General features: G+C 42.6%; 1 protein-coding gene across 1 annotated transcript in view; it reads left to right on the top strand.

Moving 5' to 3' along the window:
• The window catches only part of LOC126162985 (ankyrin repeat and SAM domain-containing protein 4B), a 321,356-nt gene that overhangs the window by 288,405 nt on the left and 11,961 nt on the right, over nucleotides 1-20,990 (top strand). Inside the window, exon 6 of the mRNA XM_049919841.1 lies at nucleotides 16,165-16,261. Within this exon, the coding sequence (XP_049775798.1) occupies nucleotides 16,165-16,261 (97 nt within the window). The remainder of the gene's footprint in view (nucleotides 1-16,164; nucleotides 16,262-20,990) is intronic.

Genomic DNA, 20,990 nt, shown 5'->3' with positions numbered 1-20,990 from the left:
ATGGAACGGGAAGAAACCTTAATAACTGGTACGATGTGACGTACCCTCTGCCTCGCACCTCACGGTGGTTTGGAGACTATAGCTGTAGATGTAGATGTAGACATAAACCCATAGCCAGTCCTATCTTCGAATTTCATGCAGTCCATCGCTTAAATGCGAAATATCATAATAATTATGATCATTACCGGAATGACCAAGCACTTCACCGTGAAGCTGACAAACGAAGCTCTAAAGATTTTTTTTAATTTTATTATTTTTTTTACTGAATAGTTTCCGTAACATCGTCTGAGAAAGACTGCAGAGCAGCTGCAGTGTGTGCCACACGCCACTTGCTGTGAGGGCCACAGCAAGTGGCGTGTGGCACCTCAACTAGTGGGTTGACCAGCATTCTCCGTGTGCACCCACAGGCGCAAATAACTACGCTGGACAGTGCGACGTGTCGCCGTGCAGAGTACCAGCCTTCTTTATGTTCCCACACTATTGCTTCTCTACAGACCACACAATACTCCCAGCCTCCTTTTATGCTGGCAGATCCGCCGCTCGTGATATCTAATGGTCAATTTCACAATACATACGGGTGTCCGGTTACTTTTGATCCAATTTCCTGGTCAAGCCTCTGCGCTGTTACTGTTCCCTGGCATGGGCACAAGGGCTAGTTTCCTTCTGAAGGACGAAACGGAGTTTTCGTTCGGCCTGAAAAAAAAATGGTTCAAATGGCTCTGAGCACTATGGGACTTAACTACTGAGGTCATCAGTCCCCTAGAACTTAGAACTACTTAAACCTAACTAACCTAAGGACATCACACACATCCTTGCCCGAGGCAGGATTCGAACCTGCGACCGTAGCGGTCACGCGGTTCCAAACTGACGCGCTTAGAACCGCACGGCCACACCGGCCGGCGTTCGGCCTGAAGTGATGGACCAAAATTTCCAAAATCCTCCTTAGGGGATGTCATTCAGAGCCAACCAGGCTGATCTCAAGAGGCAAGTAATTTCCCCATGACGGTCAGTGTTATCCAACACCCATGACAAGAAACTTCTGAGAGGCTGTGCAGGACGCAGCACCTTACAGCAACGCAGTAACCAGAAGCAGAAAACGGAAAATGAAAAGGCCCATACTTCGCTTCTGATTCCGATTGGCCGGAAGGACAAATATGAAAATACACTCTAAGCCAAAAAAAAAAAAAGTATACACCACAACGAAATTAGAAGGAAACTTCCGAATGGGACGACAATCGGTAGGCGTGATGTACATGTACAGGTAAATGATGACAATTTCAGAAAACTTGGAAGATTTATTCAAGAAAAAGAGCTTCACAAATTGAGCAAAGCAGTAAAGCGTTGTTGGAGGGCTCTGCCTATCGTGCTCCAAGCGTTCTCAATCGGGGAGAGATCCGGGGACTTTGATGGACAAGGTAGGGTTTGACATGCACCAAGACAAGCAACAGAAACTCTCGCTGTGTGCGGGCAGGCTTTATCTTGCTGAAATGTCAACCGAGGGTGGTTTGTCATGAAGGGCAACAAAACAGGGCGTAGAATATCGGTGTGCTGTAAGGGTGCCACGGATGTCAACCAAACGCGTCCTGCTATAAAAAAAAAAAAAAAAAAAAAAAAAAAAAAAAAAAAAACATGCACCCCATACCGTCACTCGTGGATGTCCAGCCGTATGGTGAGCGACAGTCTAGTTGGTATCCCAATACTGTCCGGGGCATCTCCAGACACGTCTTCGCTGGTCATCGGGACTCACTTCAAAGTGGGACTCACTGCTGAAGACAATTCTACGACAGTCAATGACATTCCAGGCCAAAGATGTGCCTACGATATTATAGTGCTTGCATTAATCCGAATTACGATGTGAAGTTCCTTCAGATATGCTCTGCAGTGACTATACGCTTTATGAAATACACTGAAATTTATTTGGAGTTGCGAATGCGGACTACCATCAGCTGTATAGGCCCTCGGATATACAGGGTGGTCCATTGATAGTGACCGGTCCAAATATCTCACGAAATAAGCGTCAAACGAAAAAACTACAAAGAACGAAACTCGTCTAGCTTGAAGGGGGAAACCAGATGGCGCTATGGTTGGCCCGCTAGATGGCGCTGCCATATGTCTAACGGATATAAACTGCGTTTTTTAAAATAGGAACCCCCATTTTTTTATTACATATTCGTGTAGTACGGTAAAGAAATATGAATTTTTTAATTGGACCACTTTTTTCGCTTTGTGACAGATGGCGCTGTAATAGTCACAAACGTATAAGTACGTATAACCACGTAACATTTAGTCAGTGCGGACGGTATTTGCTTCGTGATACATTACCCATGTTAAAATGGTCCGTTTACCAATTGCGGAAAAGGTCGATATCGTGTTGATGGCGTGTGATATGTATGCTGCTCGGTGTTCTGGACGACATCATCCAAGTGTCCGGACCGTTCGCCGGATAGTTACGTTATTTAAGGAAATAGGAAGTGTTCAGCCACATGTGAAACGTCAGCTACGACCTGCAACAAATGATGATGCCCAAGTAGGTGTTTTAGCTGCTGTCGCGGCTAATCCGCACATCAGCAGCAGACAAATTGCGCGAGAATCGGGAATCTTAAAAACGTCGGTGTTGAGAATACTACATCAACATCGATTGCACCAGTACCATATTTCTATGCACCAGAAATTGCATGGCGACGACTTTGAACGTCGTGTACAGTCCTGCCACTGGGCACAAGAGAAATTACGGGACGATGACAGATTTTTTTGCACGCGTTCTATTTAGCGACGAAGCGTTATTCACCAACAGCGGCATCGTAAATCGGTATAATATGCACTATTGGGCAACGGAAAATCCACGAGGCTGCGACAAGTGGAACATCAGCGACCTTGGCGGCATTATGGGAGGAAGGATAATTGCCCCCAATTTTATCGATGGCAGTCTGAATGGTGAAATGTGTGCTGTTTTCCTACATAATGTTCTACCGATGTTACTACAAGATGTTTCACTGCATGACAGAATGGCGGTGTACTTCTAACATGATGGATGTCCGGCACACAGCTCGCGTGCGGTTGAAGCGGTATTGAATATCATATTTCATGACAGGTGGATTGGTCGTCGAAGCACGTTCACCGGATCTGGCGTTCCCGGATTTCTTTCTGTGGGGAAAGTTGAAGGATATTTGCTATCGTGGTCGACCGACAACACCTGACAACATGCGTCAGCGCATTGTCAATGCATGTGCGAACATTACGGAAAGCGAACTACCCGCTGTTGAGAGGAATGTCGTTACACGTTTTGCCAAATGCATTGGAGTTGACGGACATCATTTTGAGCATTTATTGCGTTAATGTGGTATTTACAGGTAATCACGCTGTAACAGCATGTGTTCTCAGAAATGATAAGTTCACATAGGTACATGTATCACATTGGAACAACCGAAATAAAATGTTTAAACGTACCTACGTTCTGTATTTTAATTTAAGAAACCTACCTGTTACCAGTTGTTCGTCTAAAATTGTGAGCCATATGTTTGTGTCTATTACAGCGCCATCTATCACAAAGCGAAGAAGTGGTCCAACTAAAACATTCATATTTTTTTACGTACTACACGAATATGTAATAAAAAAATGGGAGTTCCTATTTTTAAAAAAAACGCAGTTGATATCCGTTTGACCTATGGCAGCGCCATCTAGCGGGCCAGCCATAGTGCCATCTGGTTTACCCCTTCAAGCTAGACCAGTTTCGTTCTTTGTAGCTTTTTCGTTTGACGCTTATTTCGTGAGATATTTGGGCCGGTCACGATCAATGGACCACACTTTATATGCATATCTGAAGGAACTTTACATTGTAATTCGAATTAATACAGGCACTGCAATATCGTATTTATCTGCCGGGCGAGCGACTTTCAAGTAAAATGGCTCCCCTGTACGGGAACATACATAATGGATGTACGAATACAGGCTGCAGACGCATGGCTGACGACATATGGAAGTTTCAGTCTGGCCGTGAGTCGTTCGCGGATAGCCCAGTGGTAAGGCGAACGCTCGCAAAAAGCAGGAAACCCGGGTTCGAGTCCCGGTCCGGCACAAACTTTCATTATTGTCATTCCATTACACAGCTGATGGTAATCCATATTCGCAACTGCGAATACGTTTCATGTAAAGACGTGTCTGGACCCGCCCCAGACAGCGACAGGACACCAACCTGACTGTCACCAGCCATATCGCCAAGACTGATGGTCTGGGCTGCCATTTGATTTCATAACAGGATCCCATTGGCTGTCATCCTTGACAGCCTTACAGCACAGCGGTACACCAGCGATATTCTACGTTCCACTTTGTTACCATTCGTGGCAAACCATCCTGGGCTTATATTTCAGCGAGATAATTTCCACCCACACAACAGCCAGAATCTCTACTGACTGTCTTCGTGCTTGTCAAACCCTACCTTGGCCAGTAAGGTCAGCGGATCTCTCCCCAACTGAGAACATTTATACACTCCTGGAAATTGAAATAAGAACACCGTGAATTCATTGTCCCAGGAAGGGGAAACTTTATTGACACATTCCTGCGATCAGATACATCACATGATCACACTGACAGAACCACAGGCACATAGACACAGGCAACAGAGCATGCACAATGTCGGCACTAGTACAGTGTATATCCACCTTTCGCAGCAATGCAGGCTGCTATTCTCCCATGGAGACGATCGTAGAGATGCTGGATGTAGTCCTGTGGAACGGCTTGCCATGCCATTTCCACCTGGCGCCTCAGTTGGACCAGCGTTCGTGCTGGACGTGCAGACCGCGTGAGACGACGCTTCATCCAGTCCCAAACATGCTCAATGGGGGACAGATCCGGAGATCTTGCTGGCCAGGGTAGTTGACTTACACCTTCTAGAGCACGTTGGGTGGCACGGGATACATGCGGACGTGCATTGTCCTGTTGGAACAGCAAGTTCCCTTGCCGGTCTAGGAATGGTAGAACGATGGGTTCGATGACGGTTTGGATGAACCGTGCACTATTCAGTGTCCCCTCGACGATCACCAGTGGTGTACCGTCAGTGTAGGAGATCGCTCCCCACACCATGATGCCGGGTGTTGGCCCTGTGTGCCTCGGTCGTATGCAGTCCTGATTGTGGCGCTCACCTGCACGGCGCCAAACACGCATACGATCATCATTGGCACCAAGGCAGAAGCGACTCTCATCGCTGAAGACGACACGTCTCCATTCGTCCCTCCATTCACGCCTGTCGCGACACCACTGGAGGCGGGCTACACGATGTTGGGGCGTGAGCGGAAGACGGCCTAACGGTGTGCGGGACCGTAGCCCAGCTTCATGGAGACGGTTGCGAATGGTCCTCGCCGATACCCCAGGAGCAACAGTGTCCCTAATTTGCTGGGAAGTGGTGGTGCGGTCCCCTACGGCACTGCGTAGGATCCTACGGTCTTGGCGTGCATCCGCGCGTCGCTGCGGTCCGGTCCCAGGTCGACGGGCACGTGCACCTTCCGCCGACCACTGGCGACAACATCGATGTACTGTGGAGACCTCACGCCCCACGTGTTGAGCAATTCGGCGGTACGTCCACCCGGCCTCCCGCATGCCCACTATACGCCCTCGCTCAAAGTCCGTCAACTGCACATACGGTTCACGTCCACGCTGTCGCGGCATGCTACCAGTGTTAAAGACTGCGATGGAGCTCCGTATGCCACGGCAAACTGGCTGACACTGACGGCGGCGGTGCACAAATGCTGCGCAGCTAGCGCCATTCGACGGCCAACACCGCGGTTCCTGGTGTGTCCGCTGTGCCGTGCGTGTGATCATTGCTTGTACAGCCCTCTCGCAGTGTCCGGAGCAAGTATGGTGGGTCTGACACACCGGTGTCAATGTGTTCTTTTTTCCATTTCCAGGAGTGTAGCATTATGGGCAGGGCCCTCCAAACATCTCGGGAATTTGACGATCTAACGCGCCAATTGGAAATAACTGGGCTCGATATGCCTCAGAAGGACATCCAACAGCTCAATCAACCAGTGCCAAGCTGAATAACTGCTCGCATTAGGGTCAGAGGTGGACAAACGCTTTATTGACTTGCTAAATTTGTGAAGCTCTTTTTCTTGAATAAATCTTCCAGTTTTAAATTGTATAATCATTTGTTTCTTTGTACATGTACATTTCACCTACCCGGTGCTGTTTTTCTGGGGGAACGCTGGGGGATGCGTACCCTTAAACTTTTTTGTCGACAAAGTAATATTTTTACGATGTCGAGAACTTGGAAGAGTGCCAAAGATTTATTTCATGGACGTAAATTTTTTATTTCATTTTTTCGTGTTGGTAATTGCGATACGAATGATACCAGTGCAGATTTTGGTGGGAAAAGCGATGTCATTGACATTTCGAAGCTGCGGCAAGCGTTCTCGACAACTGAATCGCTGGCAGCCAGTTCGACAAGTATGTAGTGCCCTCGCCCGCTAATAATGGGCGATGGTAGTGCTAAACGCATATGCGCACGTTCAGACGCCGAGCAGACATCTTGCTACTGATAGCAAGAGTAAAGTAAGAAGCAGCCATGAACTAAAGTCAGTTTGGAAACTGTTGTAATGCTATTAATGTAAGTTACACTGTAGTTTTAAAGTTAGATAAATTTTCAGCTGTATTAAAAATTAGGTACGTTGAAGTACTGGATACCACCCATCATCTATGTCATTTCGAGAGCCAAACAAGGTTACCAAAGATTTTTGTTGTCGGCTGAAGGTGTGGATGGTTTTTGTTGTATTGTGTATTTTAGTGGTGTTTTATAGGTTAAAATATGTGTTCGGTAATATTTCCTTGTATTGTGTTGTATGTCGGAGGGTTGATTGGACTTAGGTTTCATTTGAGGTGTATTATACGTCAATTGAATTGTACGATACCATTTTCTTTTATTGTTCAAGGGTTGATGGGAATCGCATGCTTCATTTGAGGTGATGTAAACTGATGTGTTCGATACTACATTCTCTTGTATGTTTGGGTGTTTCTCGGTATCGCCTGTTTTATTTGAGCTGAAGTCAACTGAAGAGTCTGATTTATTTTTTTTTTATTTTTATTTTTTTTTTAGTTCGACATGTTGATGACGTCATGGCTAAAAGCAGACTCGTGGTATCCCATGTTTCAGTTATAAGTAGTTTTCACTGGATTATATCCAAGGTCGGAGTACCCTCAATCTTTTAATATATATATATATATATATATATATATATATATATATATATATAGAAAAGAAGCACTGCAACTACAGATTTCCGTCCCATTCGTATAATTCCTTCGAGGTGTGTCGTTCTCTTTTTATTTTAGAGTTTATAACCATCCAGTATAACTGTGTTGCTGGACAGTATGACGAGTCGGCAGACAGAGTACCAGCTTTTTTTACGTGTCCACACTACCGCTTCTCTACTGACGGCACAATACTCCCCGCTTCCTTTTTATACTGGCGGGTCCACCGTTCATGTTATCTAATGGTCACTTCCATATTACGTAGGGGTGTCCAGGCACTTTTCATCAGATACTTCAATTTCTTGGCCAAGCCTGTGTGATATTTCTGTTACCCATCGTGGTAGCAAGGGCTAGTTCCCTTTTGCAGGAGGAAAGGGAGTTTTTGTTCGACCTGAAGAGGGTGGGGCAAAATTTCTATAATCCTCGTGAGTGAGTGGCAGTCTGGTTGATCTCAGGGGCACGTAATTTCCCAATTGGTATTTTCCAACAGCATAGCAGCTTCCGAAAGGCCGGACAGAATTCAGAAACTTACTGAAGTTCCGTAAGTGGGAGCAGGAAATGGACGATAAAAATGCCTACATTCCGCTCCTGATTCACATCAGTAGGAAGGCGAGAATATTAAATAATTTTGTGGAGTTGTCTGGACCTCACGAATTTGGTAGTCAATCAACAGCCTTCATGTCATGAGCCCTCAGGAGCGGAGGTACTTTTTTAAAGTGTCCTTCGGAAGCCGGAAGCTGGTGACGGAGAGTGTTCAGTCGAGTTATTTTTGCAGTACCACAAAGTCTGCACTTTCCTAGGCGAATGTTGCCTTAAACTGAGAGTGCTCACGTCTGGTCTGCAGAGCCCTTATATCAGATCACAGACCTAATTACTCAGTGGTGATGTTTTAGTGAACGAGACGCACTTGGCAAGGTTTAATTGAAGCCAACAAGTAACATTTGTTTCCGTGGAAATTGAAAAGCGATGTTCTTGTGCGAATCTTTACCTTATTGACGTTAGTGTGTATCTTATTTTGTTATGTAGAGATTATCTTCAACGTTGTTAGGAGCTAGTTGAAGGTGGTGTCCAATGGTTAGGTCTGGGAATCTTTCTGAAAGTGGTTGGATTGCTACAGAGCTTTGATTATCGTTTTGGGAGTAGTGAGAAGTAAAGATAGACCTGCGGCCGTTACGTAGCCGTATTTACACTTAGGTGACAAAAGTCATGGCATAGCAATATGCACTTGTACAGGGCTATTACAAATGATTGAAGCGATTTCATAAATTTACTGTAGCTCCATTCATTGACATATGGTCACGACACACTACAGATACGTAGAAAAACTCATAAAGTTTTGTTCGGCTGAAGCCGCACTTCAGGTTTCTGCCGCCAGAGCGCTCGAGAGCGCAGTGAGACAAAATGGCGACAGGAGCCGAGAAAGCGTATGTCGTGCTTGAAATGCACTCACATCAGTCAGTCATAACAGTGCAACGACACTTCAGGACGAAGTTCAACAAAGATCCACGAACTGCTAACTCCATTCGGCGATGGTATGCGCAGTTTAAAGCTTCTGGATGCCTCTGTAAGGGGAAATCAACGGGTCGGCCTGCAGTGAGCGAAGAAACAGTTGAACGCGTGCGGGCAAGTTTCACGCGTAGCCCGCGGAAGTCGACGAATAAAGCAAGCAGGGAGCTAAACGTACCACAGCCGACGGTTTGGAAAATCTTACGGAAAAGGCTAAAGCAGAAGCCTTACCGTTTACAATTGCTACAAGCCCTGACACCCGATGACAGAGTCAAACACTTTGAATTTTCGGCGCGGTTGCAACAGCTCATGGAAGAGGATGCGTTCAGTGCGAAACTTGTTTTCAGTGATGAAGCAACATTTTTTTCTTAATGGTGAAGTGAACAGACACAATGTGCGAATCTGGGCGGTAGAGAATCCTCACGCATTCGTGCAGCTAATTCGCAATTCACCAAAAGTTAACGTGTTTTGTGCAATCTCACGGTTTAAAGTTTACGGCCCCTTTTTCTTCTGCGAAAAAAACGTTACAGGCCACGTGTATCTGGACATGCTGGAAAATTGACTCATTCCACAACTGGAGACCGACAGCGCCGACTTCATCTTTCAACAGGATGGTGCTCCACCGCACTTCCATCATGATGTTCGGCATTTCTTAAACAGGAGATTGGAAAACCGATGGATCGGTCGTGGTGGAGATCATGATCAGCAATTCATGTCATGGCCTCCACGCTCTCCCGACTTAACCCCATGCGATTTCTTTCTGTGGGATTATGTGAAAGATTCAGTGTTTAAACCTCCTCTACCAAGAAACGCGCCAGAACTGCGAGCTCGTATCAACGATGCTTTCGAACTCATTGATGGGGATATGCTGCGCCGAGTGTGGGAGGAATTTGATTATCGGCTTTATGTCTGCCGAATCACTAAAGGGGCACATGTCGAACATTTGTGAATGCCTAAAAAAACTTTTTGAGTTTTTGTATTTGTGTGCAAAGCATTGTGAAAATATCTCAAATAATAAAGTTATTGTGGAGCTGTGAAATCGCTTCAGTCATTTGTAATAACCCTGTACAGATTGCAGTAGTATCGCATGCGCAAGGTATAAAAGGGCAGTGCATTGGAGAGGCTGTCATTTGTACTCAAGTGATTCATGTGAAAAGGTTTGCGACGTGATTATAGCCGCATGATGGGAATTAACTGACTTTGAACGCGGGATGGTAGTCGGAGCTAGACGCATGGGACATTCCGTTTCGAAAACCGTTAGGGAATTCAGTATTCCGCGACCCAAATTTCGGGCATTACATCTCACCACGGACAACGCAGTGCCCAATAGATTTCACTTGACGACCGATAACAGCAGCGTTTGCATAGAGATGGCAGTACTAGCAAACAAGCAGCAGTACGTGAAATAACCGCATAAATCAATGTGGGACGTACAACGGACGTATCGGTTAAGGTAGTGTGACGAAATCTGGAGTTAATAATAGGCTATGGTAGCAGACGATCGACGCGAGTGCCTTTGCTAACAGCACTACATCACCTGCAGCGCCTCCGTTGGACTCGTGACCATATTGGTTGGACCCTAGACGACTGGAAAACCGTGGTCTGGTCAGATGAGTCCTCATTTCAGTTGGTAAGAGCTGATGGGAGGGTTCAAGTGTGGCGCAGACCCCACGGAGCCATGGACCCAAGTTTTCAACAAATCATTGTACGAGCTGGTGGTACCTTCATAATGGTGTGGGCTGTATTTAATAGTGTGAACTGGGCCATTTGGATGTCTGGCTAGTTGGAGACGATTTGCAGCCCTTCGTGGATGTCATGTACCGAAACAACGATGGAATTTTTATGGCTGATAATGCGCCATGTCACCAGGTCACAGTTCCTTGCGACTGGTTTGAAGAACATTCTGGACAATTCGAGCGAATGATTTGGGCACCGAACATTTGTGGGACATAATCGAGAGGTCAGTTTGTGCACAAAACCTTGCACTGGCAACACGTTCCCAATTACGGACGGCTGTAGAGGCAGCATGGCTCAATATTTTTGCAGGGCACTTCCAACGACTTGTTGAGTCCATGCAACTTCTAGTTGCTACACTATGCCAGGCAAAATGAGGTCCGCCACGATGTTAGGAGGTAACCCATGACTTTTGTCGCCTCAGTGTATAGTAGAACAGAGAAAAGAATTAATCCTGGTTGCCAATAAACATTTCCTATTAAATCCACAGAGCTGAACATTGTGTAATTTGAGACACAAGCCATACATCGCCAAGAGCACCTGTATTCGTGCTGCAACGACAAGTGTGACTTTATACAATGCCAACGAAGCACCAAAATACAGACAAAAGGAATTTTTCCAAGAATGCTGAACGACAAATCTCTAAGAATGATTCGGGACCCAACACTGGACCTCTGAATTTGTAATCGAGCATTTACAAATTGTGCCCCACTGCCACACAACGTCTCTTTTTTTTACCTTTTTTATGGTTGTACGAGGTTCATTCAAGTTCTAAGGCCTCCAATTTTTTTTCTCCGGACTGGAAAGAGATAGAAACGTGCGCATTGTTTTAAAATGAGGCCGCGTTCATTGTCAATACGTCACAGAGATGACAGCACCGTACGGCAGATGGAATTTTACCGCCAGCGGCGAGAATGAGAACTGTTTTAAATACTTAAAATGGCGACGTTTTCCTTACTTTAACAGCATGCAATCATTCGTTTTCTGAATTTGCGTGGTGTGAAACCAATTGAAATTCATCGACAGTTGAAGGAGACACGTGGTGATGGAGTTATGGATGTGTCGAAAGTGCGTTCGTGGGTGCAACAGTTTAATGAAGGCAGAACATTGTGTGACAACAAAAAAAAACAACCTCGGGCTCGCACAAGCTGGTCTGACCACATGATTGAGAAACTGGAGAGAATTGTTTTGGGGGATCGCCGAATGACTGTTGAACAGATCGCCTCCAGAGTTGGCATTTCTGTGGGTTCTGTGCACACAATCCTGCATGACGACCTGAAAATGCGAAAAGTGTCATCCAGGTGGGTGCCACGAATGCTGACGGACGACCACACGGCTGCCCGTGTGGCATGTTGCCAAGCAATGTTGACGCGCAACGACAGCATGAATGGGACTTTCTTTTCGTCGGTTGTGACAATAGATGAGATGTGGATGCCATTTTTCAATCCAGAAACAAAGCGCCAGTCAGCTCAATGAAAGCACACAGATTCACCGCCACCAAAAAAATTTCGGGTGACCGCCAGTGCTGAAAAAATGATGGTGTCCGTGTTCTGGGACAGCGAGGGCGTAATCCTTACCCATTGCGTTCCAAAGGGCACTATGGTAACAGGTGCATCCTACGAAAATGTTTTGAAGAACAAATTCCTTCCTGCACTACAACAAAAACGTCCGGGAAGGGCTGCACGTGTGCTGTTTCGCCAAGACAACGCACCTGCACATCAAGCTAACGTTATGCAACAGTTTCTTCGTGATAACAACTTTGAAGTGATTCCTCATGCTCCCTACTCACCTGACCTGGCTCCTAGTGACTTTTGGCTTTTTCCAACAATGAAAGACACTCTCCGTGGCCGCACATTCACCAGCCATGCTGCTATTGCCTCAGCGATTTTCCAGTGGTCAAAAGAGACTCCTAAAGAAGCTTTCACCGCTGCCATGGAATCATGGCGTCAACGTTGTGAAAAATGTGTACGTCTGCAGGGCGATTACGTCGAGAAGTAACGCCAGTTTCATCGATTTCGGGTGAGTAGTTAATTAGAAAAAAATCGGACGCCTTAGAACTTGAATGCACCTCGTAGTAGTACTATTAGTTTTTTACTGTGCTGAAATACACTGAGCTCCAGCGTTGTACCAATGTTGATACAAAGCTTTACTATTATCAATATCCTCTTCTGACCATCCAGATTTAGGATTTCAATAGTTTTCCTAAGTCACTTAAGGCAAATGCCGTGATGCTCCATTGAAAGGGCATGGTTGATTTTCTTCCCCAACCTTCCTTAACACAAGCTTGTGGTTCATCTCTCCTGACCTTGTTGTCGACAGGAAGTTAAACTCTAATCTTCCTTCCTTCCTCTACTCCTTTACTGTTATCAAGACTATCTTCAAACAATGCAGAAAGCTGCTCATAGATGGTCAGTGGAATCACTTGACACAGAGAGACCCATTTCCTTGGAAGTTGCTGGAGAAAGTTGAAGGGTGGGGGGTGGGGTTGGGGAGAGGTGTGCCATGAGGGGAGGAGAGTGTCATTCATTTTCCAACAGAGGTTACAAGGGATAGGTAACGATCAAATGCGATTATTCTGAATACCAAGAAAGAAATATTTTTTTCAGCCTTATGCTCATCAAAGCAGTAATGGTTATTTCCAATAGTGTGAATATGGAATTATTAGCTTGGAGACTGTTTCAGTTGAATAGAATTCAAAATCTCATCAGCAGTGATGAGGTCATTAAGAGACAGAGCACAGACTCATATTGCCAAAGGAAAACGGCCTTTTCCTTGCAACCAACCCAGCATTCAACTTAAGTGATGCAGGGAAATCTAGGAAAACAGCAATCAGGAACAGCAATGTAGTTGGTTGGTCAGAAATTCATGTTGTCACACACCTGAATACGAGTCCAGTGTCTTGGCACCATTTCACCTTGCTCAATTTGGAGTGCACAAAGTGTATGCCTGACCTTCAGGGTCAAACCTGTGTAGATCATAAAGGACTGTAAGATGGGTTCCTTGAGAGAAGGAACTTATGATCATCAATGAATATTCAGTTGTTTATTGACATAAACAACTTATGCTATATCTTACCAACTTAACTATTGAAAGGGATGACCACCAAGTCAACGGATCCATATTGATGAATCTTCTCTCACGCAATCCAACACCATTTCCTCAAACTTTTCTGCTGAGAACTTTAGCCAGTTCTCTGTGCCATGAATGGCCCAGTTCCTTGTAAGTTTGTGTCCAAGGCTACAAGGCAAACTATTTAGTCCAGTTGAAATAAATCTGTTGCCAAACTTTTCTGTGCTCATCCATGCTACATTCTGGGCAACAGTTCCAGTTCTTCAAGAGTTATTGGGAAAGTACTTTGTTTGTGTGTGTGGTGGTGGGGGGGAAGGGTGGGGGGAGAGACACATCATTTTCCAACAAAGGCTGCAATGCCTAGATTACTTGCTGCATCATGCATTAAATGCAACTTAGGAATTAATGTAACAAGTAATGCTTCATCTTCAACAACCAGTCCAGAAACTTAACTAGCAATTAAATCACAGGTGACAGAATATTTTCTTCAATATGATGCTACCAACATCAACGCAGCAGGCAGTTGTTTTGGACCAACTGAACTTAACGATGCCAGATGTGCAGTTTTTCCCACAATGTAATGATGCGCCATGTGAAGTCGTACATGTGCAAACAGGAAGACAACAGAACACTGACAATATATTTGTGCTTCCATCTTAGTTTCTGGAATTTAAGCTATGGTGAGAGACTGATTTGTAGCACAGCACAAAGTATTGGTTAGGCTGGAGGGTAATAATTTTGATTGTGAGATGGTGAAGCCAACAAAAGTGATTACAAAATCTTAGATGTCTTGACATACTGATCACCAGCATAGCCCAAGGTATAGGTCAGGGTGTAATGTGACAGTCTGGTTGTAAGTTGGCCAAGCGGTATCAAATGCTCCAGCTAATCTGTTGTTTGTTATGAAACATAAAGAGTGTCTCACACAAATTCCTCACTGAAAACACCATACTGCTTGAAATATTAGCTTCTGATCATTGCTTCCTTTTCTTAAATTCCATACTTTAGAACGCTCTACAGTCTGCATAATTTCAGCCCTAAGGATATGGGATACACCTCAGTTATCACCAATAAATCTTCTGAAAACGGTCAGCAAAATACAAAACTGAGGCAAGTATTTTCATTCAAATCATTATAAAGTCGATTAATCTATTCTAGACACTCCAAAATAAGTGACAGCCATATATTTGTTGCACATTAATTATAATGTTTATTAACAATAAAAACTGAAATAAATAAATATGAAAGCCTCGTACATGAGTACATGGTTTCATGATGACACATACAAACAACATTTTAAAATTCTTTTGAGCTTCCAGCTGCAGCAAATGGTTAAAACCCACAAGCTTTCAGCCAAGTGCTCCTTGGCCATTGTCATGTGGTTTTTTACCACTTGACAAAGCTGCAAGCTCCAGGTAATTTTAAGATATTTATCTGGATAGACTGACAGGATGGTGCTTACACAACTAGAAACTGTGTCACACTGACAACGGTAGCATCAGGTGTGGATCCAGGGTTCAGTTCTGGCAGGGGGTAGGGTAGAGGAGGTTCTGTCACAGTTTGTTACTGTCTTCAACCCACCAATAAATAAAACTCACTGTCACTCTGACTTTTAATGTGTCACAGTTGTCTAGGATTTTAGTAATAAAACAATAAAATATTTAAAATGCCTTCATATAATAAGAATAATTTATTAGATCAGTGGTTAGTACGTGAGTCTAACACCACTTCCAAAAAACTGCAGTTCAGATAAACCCACAATTTGAAAAGCATTTTTTTTTTTTTAAGGGATGGGTAGAGGATGTGTCAGGATGCCTTCTTGGATCAACACCTGGTGTGATCATAAAAGCTGTAACTGGGTTCTCATGATTGCATCAGTATTAACCATCCATCAGAGAACAAATGTCATTTAATATTTGGTTTTTTCCTTTCAATACACACTGTTTGTAATTCTTCCTACATACAATCATATCCAAAAGCAAGATCAAACATTCTTACATTGGTTTCAATAAGTTGCTCATAAGATGTGTGTCATAAGTACCAATAGATACACTTAACACTTGCTAATGACAGAAAATAACAGAACTTTTAACAGCCACTATGTTTTAAGCAATTTTTATGCGTTGCATTTTGTGGTTGTGCTGTCAGTCTTCAAGCAATGTACAGTGATTTACATGCAGCTCAGCATTTGGTTTGTTGGTCAATTTGTTTTTTTAATTTTCCAAGCAAAATGTGAGAACACATTAGAAGTGCATCAACAAATGTCACCAACCTAAAACATCTTCAGTTCCATGAACATCAGCACACAGTTTTGTTAGGATGATGGTAGCAGAAGCAGACTTAACATTTCAGCTGATATGTAAACATAAAAAGTCATAACTAGTTATTAAAGTTCTGATATCTCCTTTGTATTATTTGTCTTAAATTATAGTTACAGATGAGTTCTTTTCAAAATAATGTGCTGTGCCCCCACCTGTACCTTCATCATTGCAAGCAGTTGTCTCAATAAATGAGATCAAGCTATCTACGCACACCTCCCAGCCTGTCATTAATTTTCAATGCTGTTGATTACATTCATTTATTTTGAGTGAATTTAATTCAGTTGTTCTTTTATAGATTGAAGCCGATGGTAAACAGTCAATAAGGAGTTTAACTGGCCTCAGAAGAGACTCACAGATTATATACACAGGATCCTTTGAGTCTCCAGCAACAGGTAAAGTAAATGAAACTACAAGAGATGTGGTTTTAGTTTTCACATACTAAGCTATAGATAAAATACCAGTTCACTGCTGATCAGACCTATGAAATGCTGAAGTATTCACTGGTAATCTATGGCACAAACATCAAAGATGAAACCTACACACTACATTAAGTTGGATGAAAAGTATGTGACTGCCAAACAGGAGAACTACTCAAGGCTAACAAGCCATAAAGTACACACTGAGCAACAAAACCTTATTTGACCAGTTTGAATTAGGTTTCCTGTGATATCCCCGAACAATTTTAAATGAATGTGTGACAATTCCATCACAAAAGAGCAGCAAATTCCATTCTCTGTTCTTGCTCAACTAAAACAGTGTTCCACTTTCAGTGCTTTTAGTGATAATGAGGTACTGTACTAAAATATTCTTCCCTTACCTTTGAACAACAATGAAAGGGTTATAGGGAAATGTAAGTTCCTTTTTGGAGAGGTAAGAAATATTAGGATGCATACAGAGGCACACAGATGGTTTATTTTCCCTCCCTAAATGTGCAATGGGAATAGGGCAGGGCATTGCTGATGTCAGTACAAGGTACTGTCCATCATGCAGTGGTTTGTGGAGTGTGCATGTACATGTATAGCTTAATGGAAGCTGAAATGAAGCAAAAAGTGCAGAAAAGTTGGGGTAGTAGGTAAAAATGTAGCTTGATGAGAAGTGAGGATCATTCAACAATATGAGAAGAGACTAGTGTAGCAATAAGCTACCACAAGAATTCAAAAATCTTAGCAGTAATCCATGCACTTTCAAATCAAAACTGAAGTGTTTCCTCGTGGGTCAATCCTTCTACTCTGTTGAAGAGTTTCTTGGAAAATTAAACTGATTTCTATGTTTTGTTTACTTACAATTATGGCTTGACTTTTTTTGGGTCCATAAACATTTTATTTTATCTGTTATTACTTTTACATTGTAATTTCATGTACTGACAAGTTCCATGACCTTGGAGTTGTGCACCTCAATTTGGTCGTATGGAACTAGATGTGTAAATAAATAAATAAAAAATATAACCATTGGAAAAATGCTCCCGTTGGAGCATAGAAAAGGTAAATACATTCCTCTTTAAAAGACTCTGACAGAAAAGTGGGGAACCAGCTGCCTCAATCCTCATTCCACATCTGGCATCCAAACATATTAACACAGAACATTCCCAATCCTTTTACCCATATATATATATAAAAAGAAAGACGATGAGACTTACCAAACAAAAGTGCTGGCAGGTCGATAGACACACAAACAAACACAAACATACACACAAAATTCTAGCTTTCGCAACCAACGGTTGCCTCGTCAGGAAAGAGGGAAGGAGAGGGAAAGACAAAAGGATATGGGTTTTAAGGGAGAGGGTAAGGAGTCATTCCAATCCCGGGAGCGGAAAGACTTACCTTAGGGGGAAAAAAGGACAGGTATACACTCGCACACACACACACATATCCATCCGCATATACACAGACACAAGCAGACATTTGTAAAGGCAAATGCCTCTTTGCCTTTACAAATGTTTACAAATGTCTGCTTGTGTCTGTGTATATGCGGATGGATATGTGTGTGTGTGCGAGTGTATACCTGTCCTTTTTTCCCCCTAAGGTAAGTCTTTCCGCTCCGCTCCCGGGATTGGAATGACTCCTTACCCTCTCCCTTAAAACCCATATCCTTTTGTCTTTCCCTCTCCTTCCCTCTTTCCTGACGAGGCAACTGTTGGTTGCGAAAGCTAGAATTTTGTGTGTATGTTTGTGTTTGTTTGTGTGTCTATCGACCTGCCAGCGCTTTTGTTTGGTAAGTCTCATCGTCTTTCTTTTTAAATATATTTTTCCCACGTGGAATGTTTCCCTAGAGGGAAACATATATATATATATATATATATATATATATATATATATATAATAGAGGGAAACATTCCACGTGGGAAAAATATATCTAAAAAGAAAGATGTGCGAGTGTATACCTGTCCTTTTTTCCCCCTAAGGTAAGTCTTTCCGCTCCCGGGATTGGAATGACTCCTTACCCTCTCCCTTAAAACCCAAATCCTTTTGTCTTTCCCTCTCCTTCCCTCTTTCCTGACGAGGCAACCGTTGGTTGCGAAAGCTAGAATTTTGTGTGTATGTTTGTGTTTGTTTGTGTGTCTATCGACCTGCCAGCGCTTTTGTTTGGTAAGTCTCATCATCTTTCTTTTTATATATATATATATATATATATATATATATATATACCTAAAAACAAAGATGATGTGACTTACCAAACGAAAGTGCTGGCAGGTCGACAGACACACAAACTAACACAAACATACACACAAAATTCAAGCTTTCGCAACAAACTGTTGCCTCATCAGGAAAGAGGGAAGGAGAGGGAAAGACGAAAGGATGTGGGTTTTAAGGGAGAGGGTAAGGAGTCATTCCAGTCCCGGGAGCAGAAAGACTTACCTTAGGGGGAAAAAAGGACGGGTATACACTCGCACACACACACATATCCATCCACACATATACAGACACAAGCAGACATTTCCTTCTATTATAACTATATATATATATATATATATATATATATATATATATATATATATATATATATATATATATATATATATATATATATATATATATATCCCAGTGTCTCCTTTTTCTCCCATTTGTTTACATTACATCACTCTCTCCTCTATCACCTACGGTACCCTGTTTCCTTTTGTCTTTCTTTCCCACTGCCTTTGTCTCCACCTATACCTCAGCAGCAAAAAAATTCTGGGAAGGCCCAAATTTTCTCTTATACCCCTATGTTTAAAACTTTGGTCCAGGATGCACCCTCATTACAGCTATTTTTTAAAGTTTGCCAGTCTGGGAGGGTCCAGATCCCCCAAGTGTGTGTATGCTTCCCATTCATCTGTATTTCTAATTTCCACTGTCTCCTATCCCTTTTGCTCCAACTGCTTCTCTCTGCCTCCGTCACTCTTTCTCTTTTACTATTACTGTCTCTGATTGACCATCAATATCTACCCACTCTTTGACTCCCTCTGCAATTGCCTTCATATATATCTCTTTCTCTTTACCTGTCATTTTCTCTCCCTCACCAACACTGTCTCCTCTCTCTCTATCTCTCCCATTGGCACTGTCTCCCTTCTCTTCCACCATCAAAGGATGCCAGTAATTTTAAGTTCCTTTCAGGCATGTTAAGATCCTTTTTAGCCCATTTTTTCTCACTGCAGTAGCACTTTGGACATATGTATTTCTATAGATGTGAAGTGTCCATTATATGAAGACAATACATCATAAAGTTTTATTGGTGAAAAAACGCCGATTAAAAAGATAGTTTGGTGACCTCAGAACCATTGTGATGACCCAACAGCCCTTTTCATGTTTTCACTACATCATTTGAAACTAGATTTACACCTCAGAATGGATATTATGTGCAGTAACTTTGAACCTTTGTATCTCAGTAGTGGATAATGACATTGAAAAAAGCTTTAAGGTTCTCTGAGAACACCATCTTAAGAACATATGGTAAAAATTTCAAGTTTTCCATAGATAGAAATTATAGCCACAACTGGTACTTTGGGCACCCAAAAATCATGGTGTTTTGGGGTTTTCTCAGGGACCACTCATGAACAAATGGTGCTTTTATGAGCCATCAGAAATCCACCGTAGACCACACCAAATGCAAAAGAACCAACTGATTTGCTCAATTTGCCTGAGCTCGAGAGAATGTGCAATATTTAAACTATGATCCTGTTCTGTAGGGTAGCTACAGTATGCCATTCTTCCAATAGGTGTACAAATGTTGCTAGGCCAAGGGCTATCCAAAACACTTGACCCCTTATCCCTATGATCAACAGATTTAGAGATATGATCCCTTGAACAATCAGGTTTTTGTCAATGAATTTTTGTAACCTATGGATACCATGCACCATCATGCATGGACCAATGTAATTGCTAACATCTATATTTGGAAATATCAGCAATGACTAATATGAAAAAGTTTCATTTCTCTAGATCACATACTTAGATCTTTTGTCTTGCTGCTTAGTTCTTATCCCCTTCTCTTCCCTCCATTTTTACACCAGTTTCCCTGTATGTATGTACTATGAGATATCTGCTGTCCTAGCAATGATTTAATAAAAAATTTCTATTAATTTCTACCTTCATCCCTCTTTATGTAATTTGCTCCTTCATATCATTAGCCATAAATACAATTTATCTGAGATCTGTGATCAGAATTCCTTACCAGTATCATACTGATTTTAGTATCTACACTTACATAGTACATGTAGACATTTTCCTCCATCAAGTTCCCATAGAGGGCTTATAACAACAACAGCAGCAGTCTTTTTTTCTTTCTTTTTTTCCAAAAGTAGCATCTTTCCCGTGTGTTGATTAAGATATTCGTTTACAGCCATTGCAAAGAGAAAAGTCAATCACATGCCACTGCAGAATACCTTCTTTTACCAGTACTTCAAATAAGTTATGAGGTCTTGCCTCCTTAGCAACAAAATTATCTCAGATGTGTTATAGCATTCCCAGTCTTTACTTTCAATTTACTGTTGTTTTATTTTTCTCATAAATTTAGCCTCTTTTCTTTCTTTCAAATACATTCTTTGGTAATAAGTATATTCGTTGAGCTCAGCTGATGATCTAGGCCTGTCTAACTTCCTTGAATGAATTATTAACTTAATATTAATCTCATTGCTTCTGATGCACT

This window comes from Schistocerca cancellata, chromosome 2 (assembly GCF_023864275.1).
Source record: "Schistocerca cancellata isolate TAMUIC-IGC-003103 chromosome 2, iqSchCanc2.1, whole genome shotgun sequence".
NCBI classification, from domain to species: domain Eukaryota; kingdom Metazoa; phylum Arthropoda; class Insecta; order Orthoptera; family Acrididae; genus Schistocerca; species Schistocerca cancellata.
The sequence above is the reverse complement of the archived record's forward strand: the minus strand, read 5'-3'. Positions and strand labels throughout refer to the sequence as shown.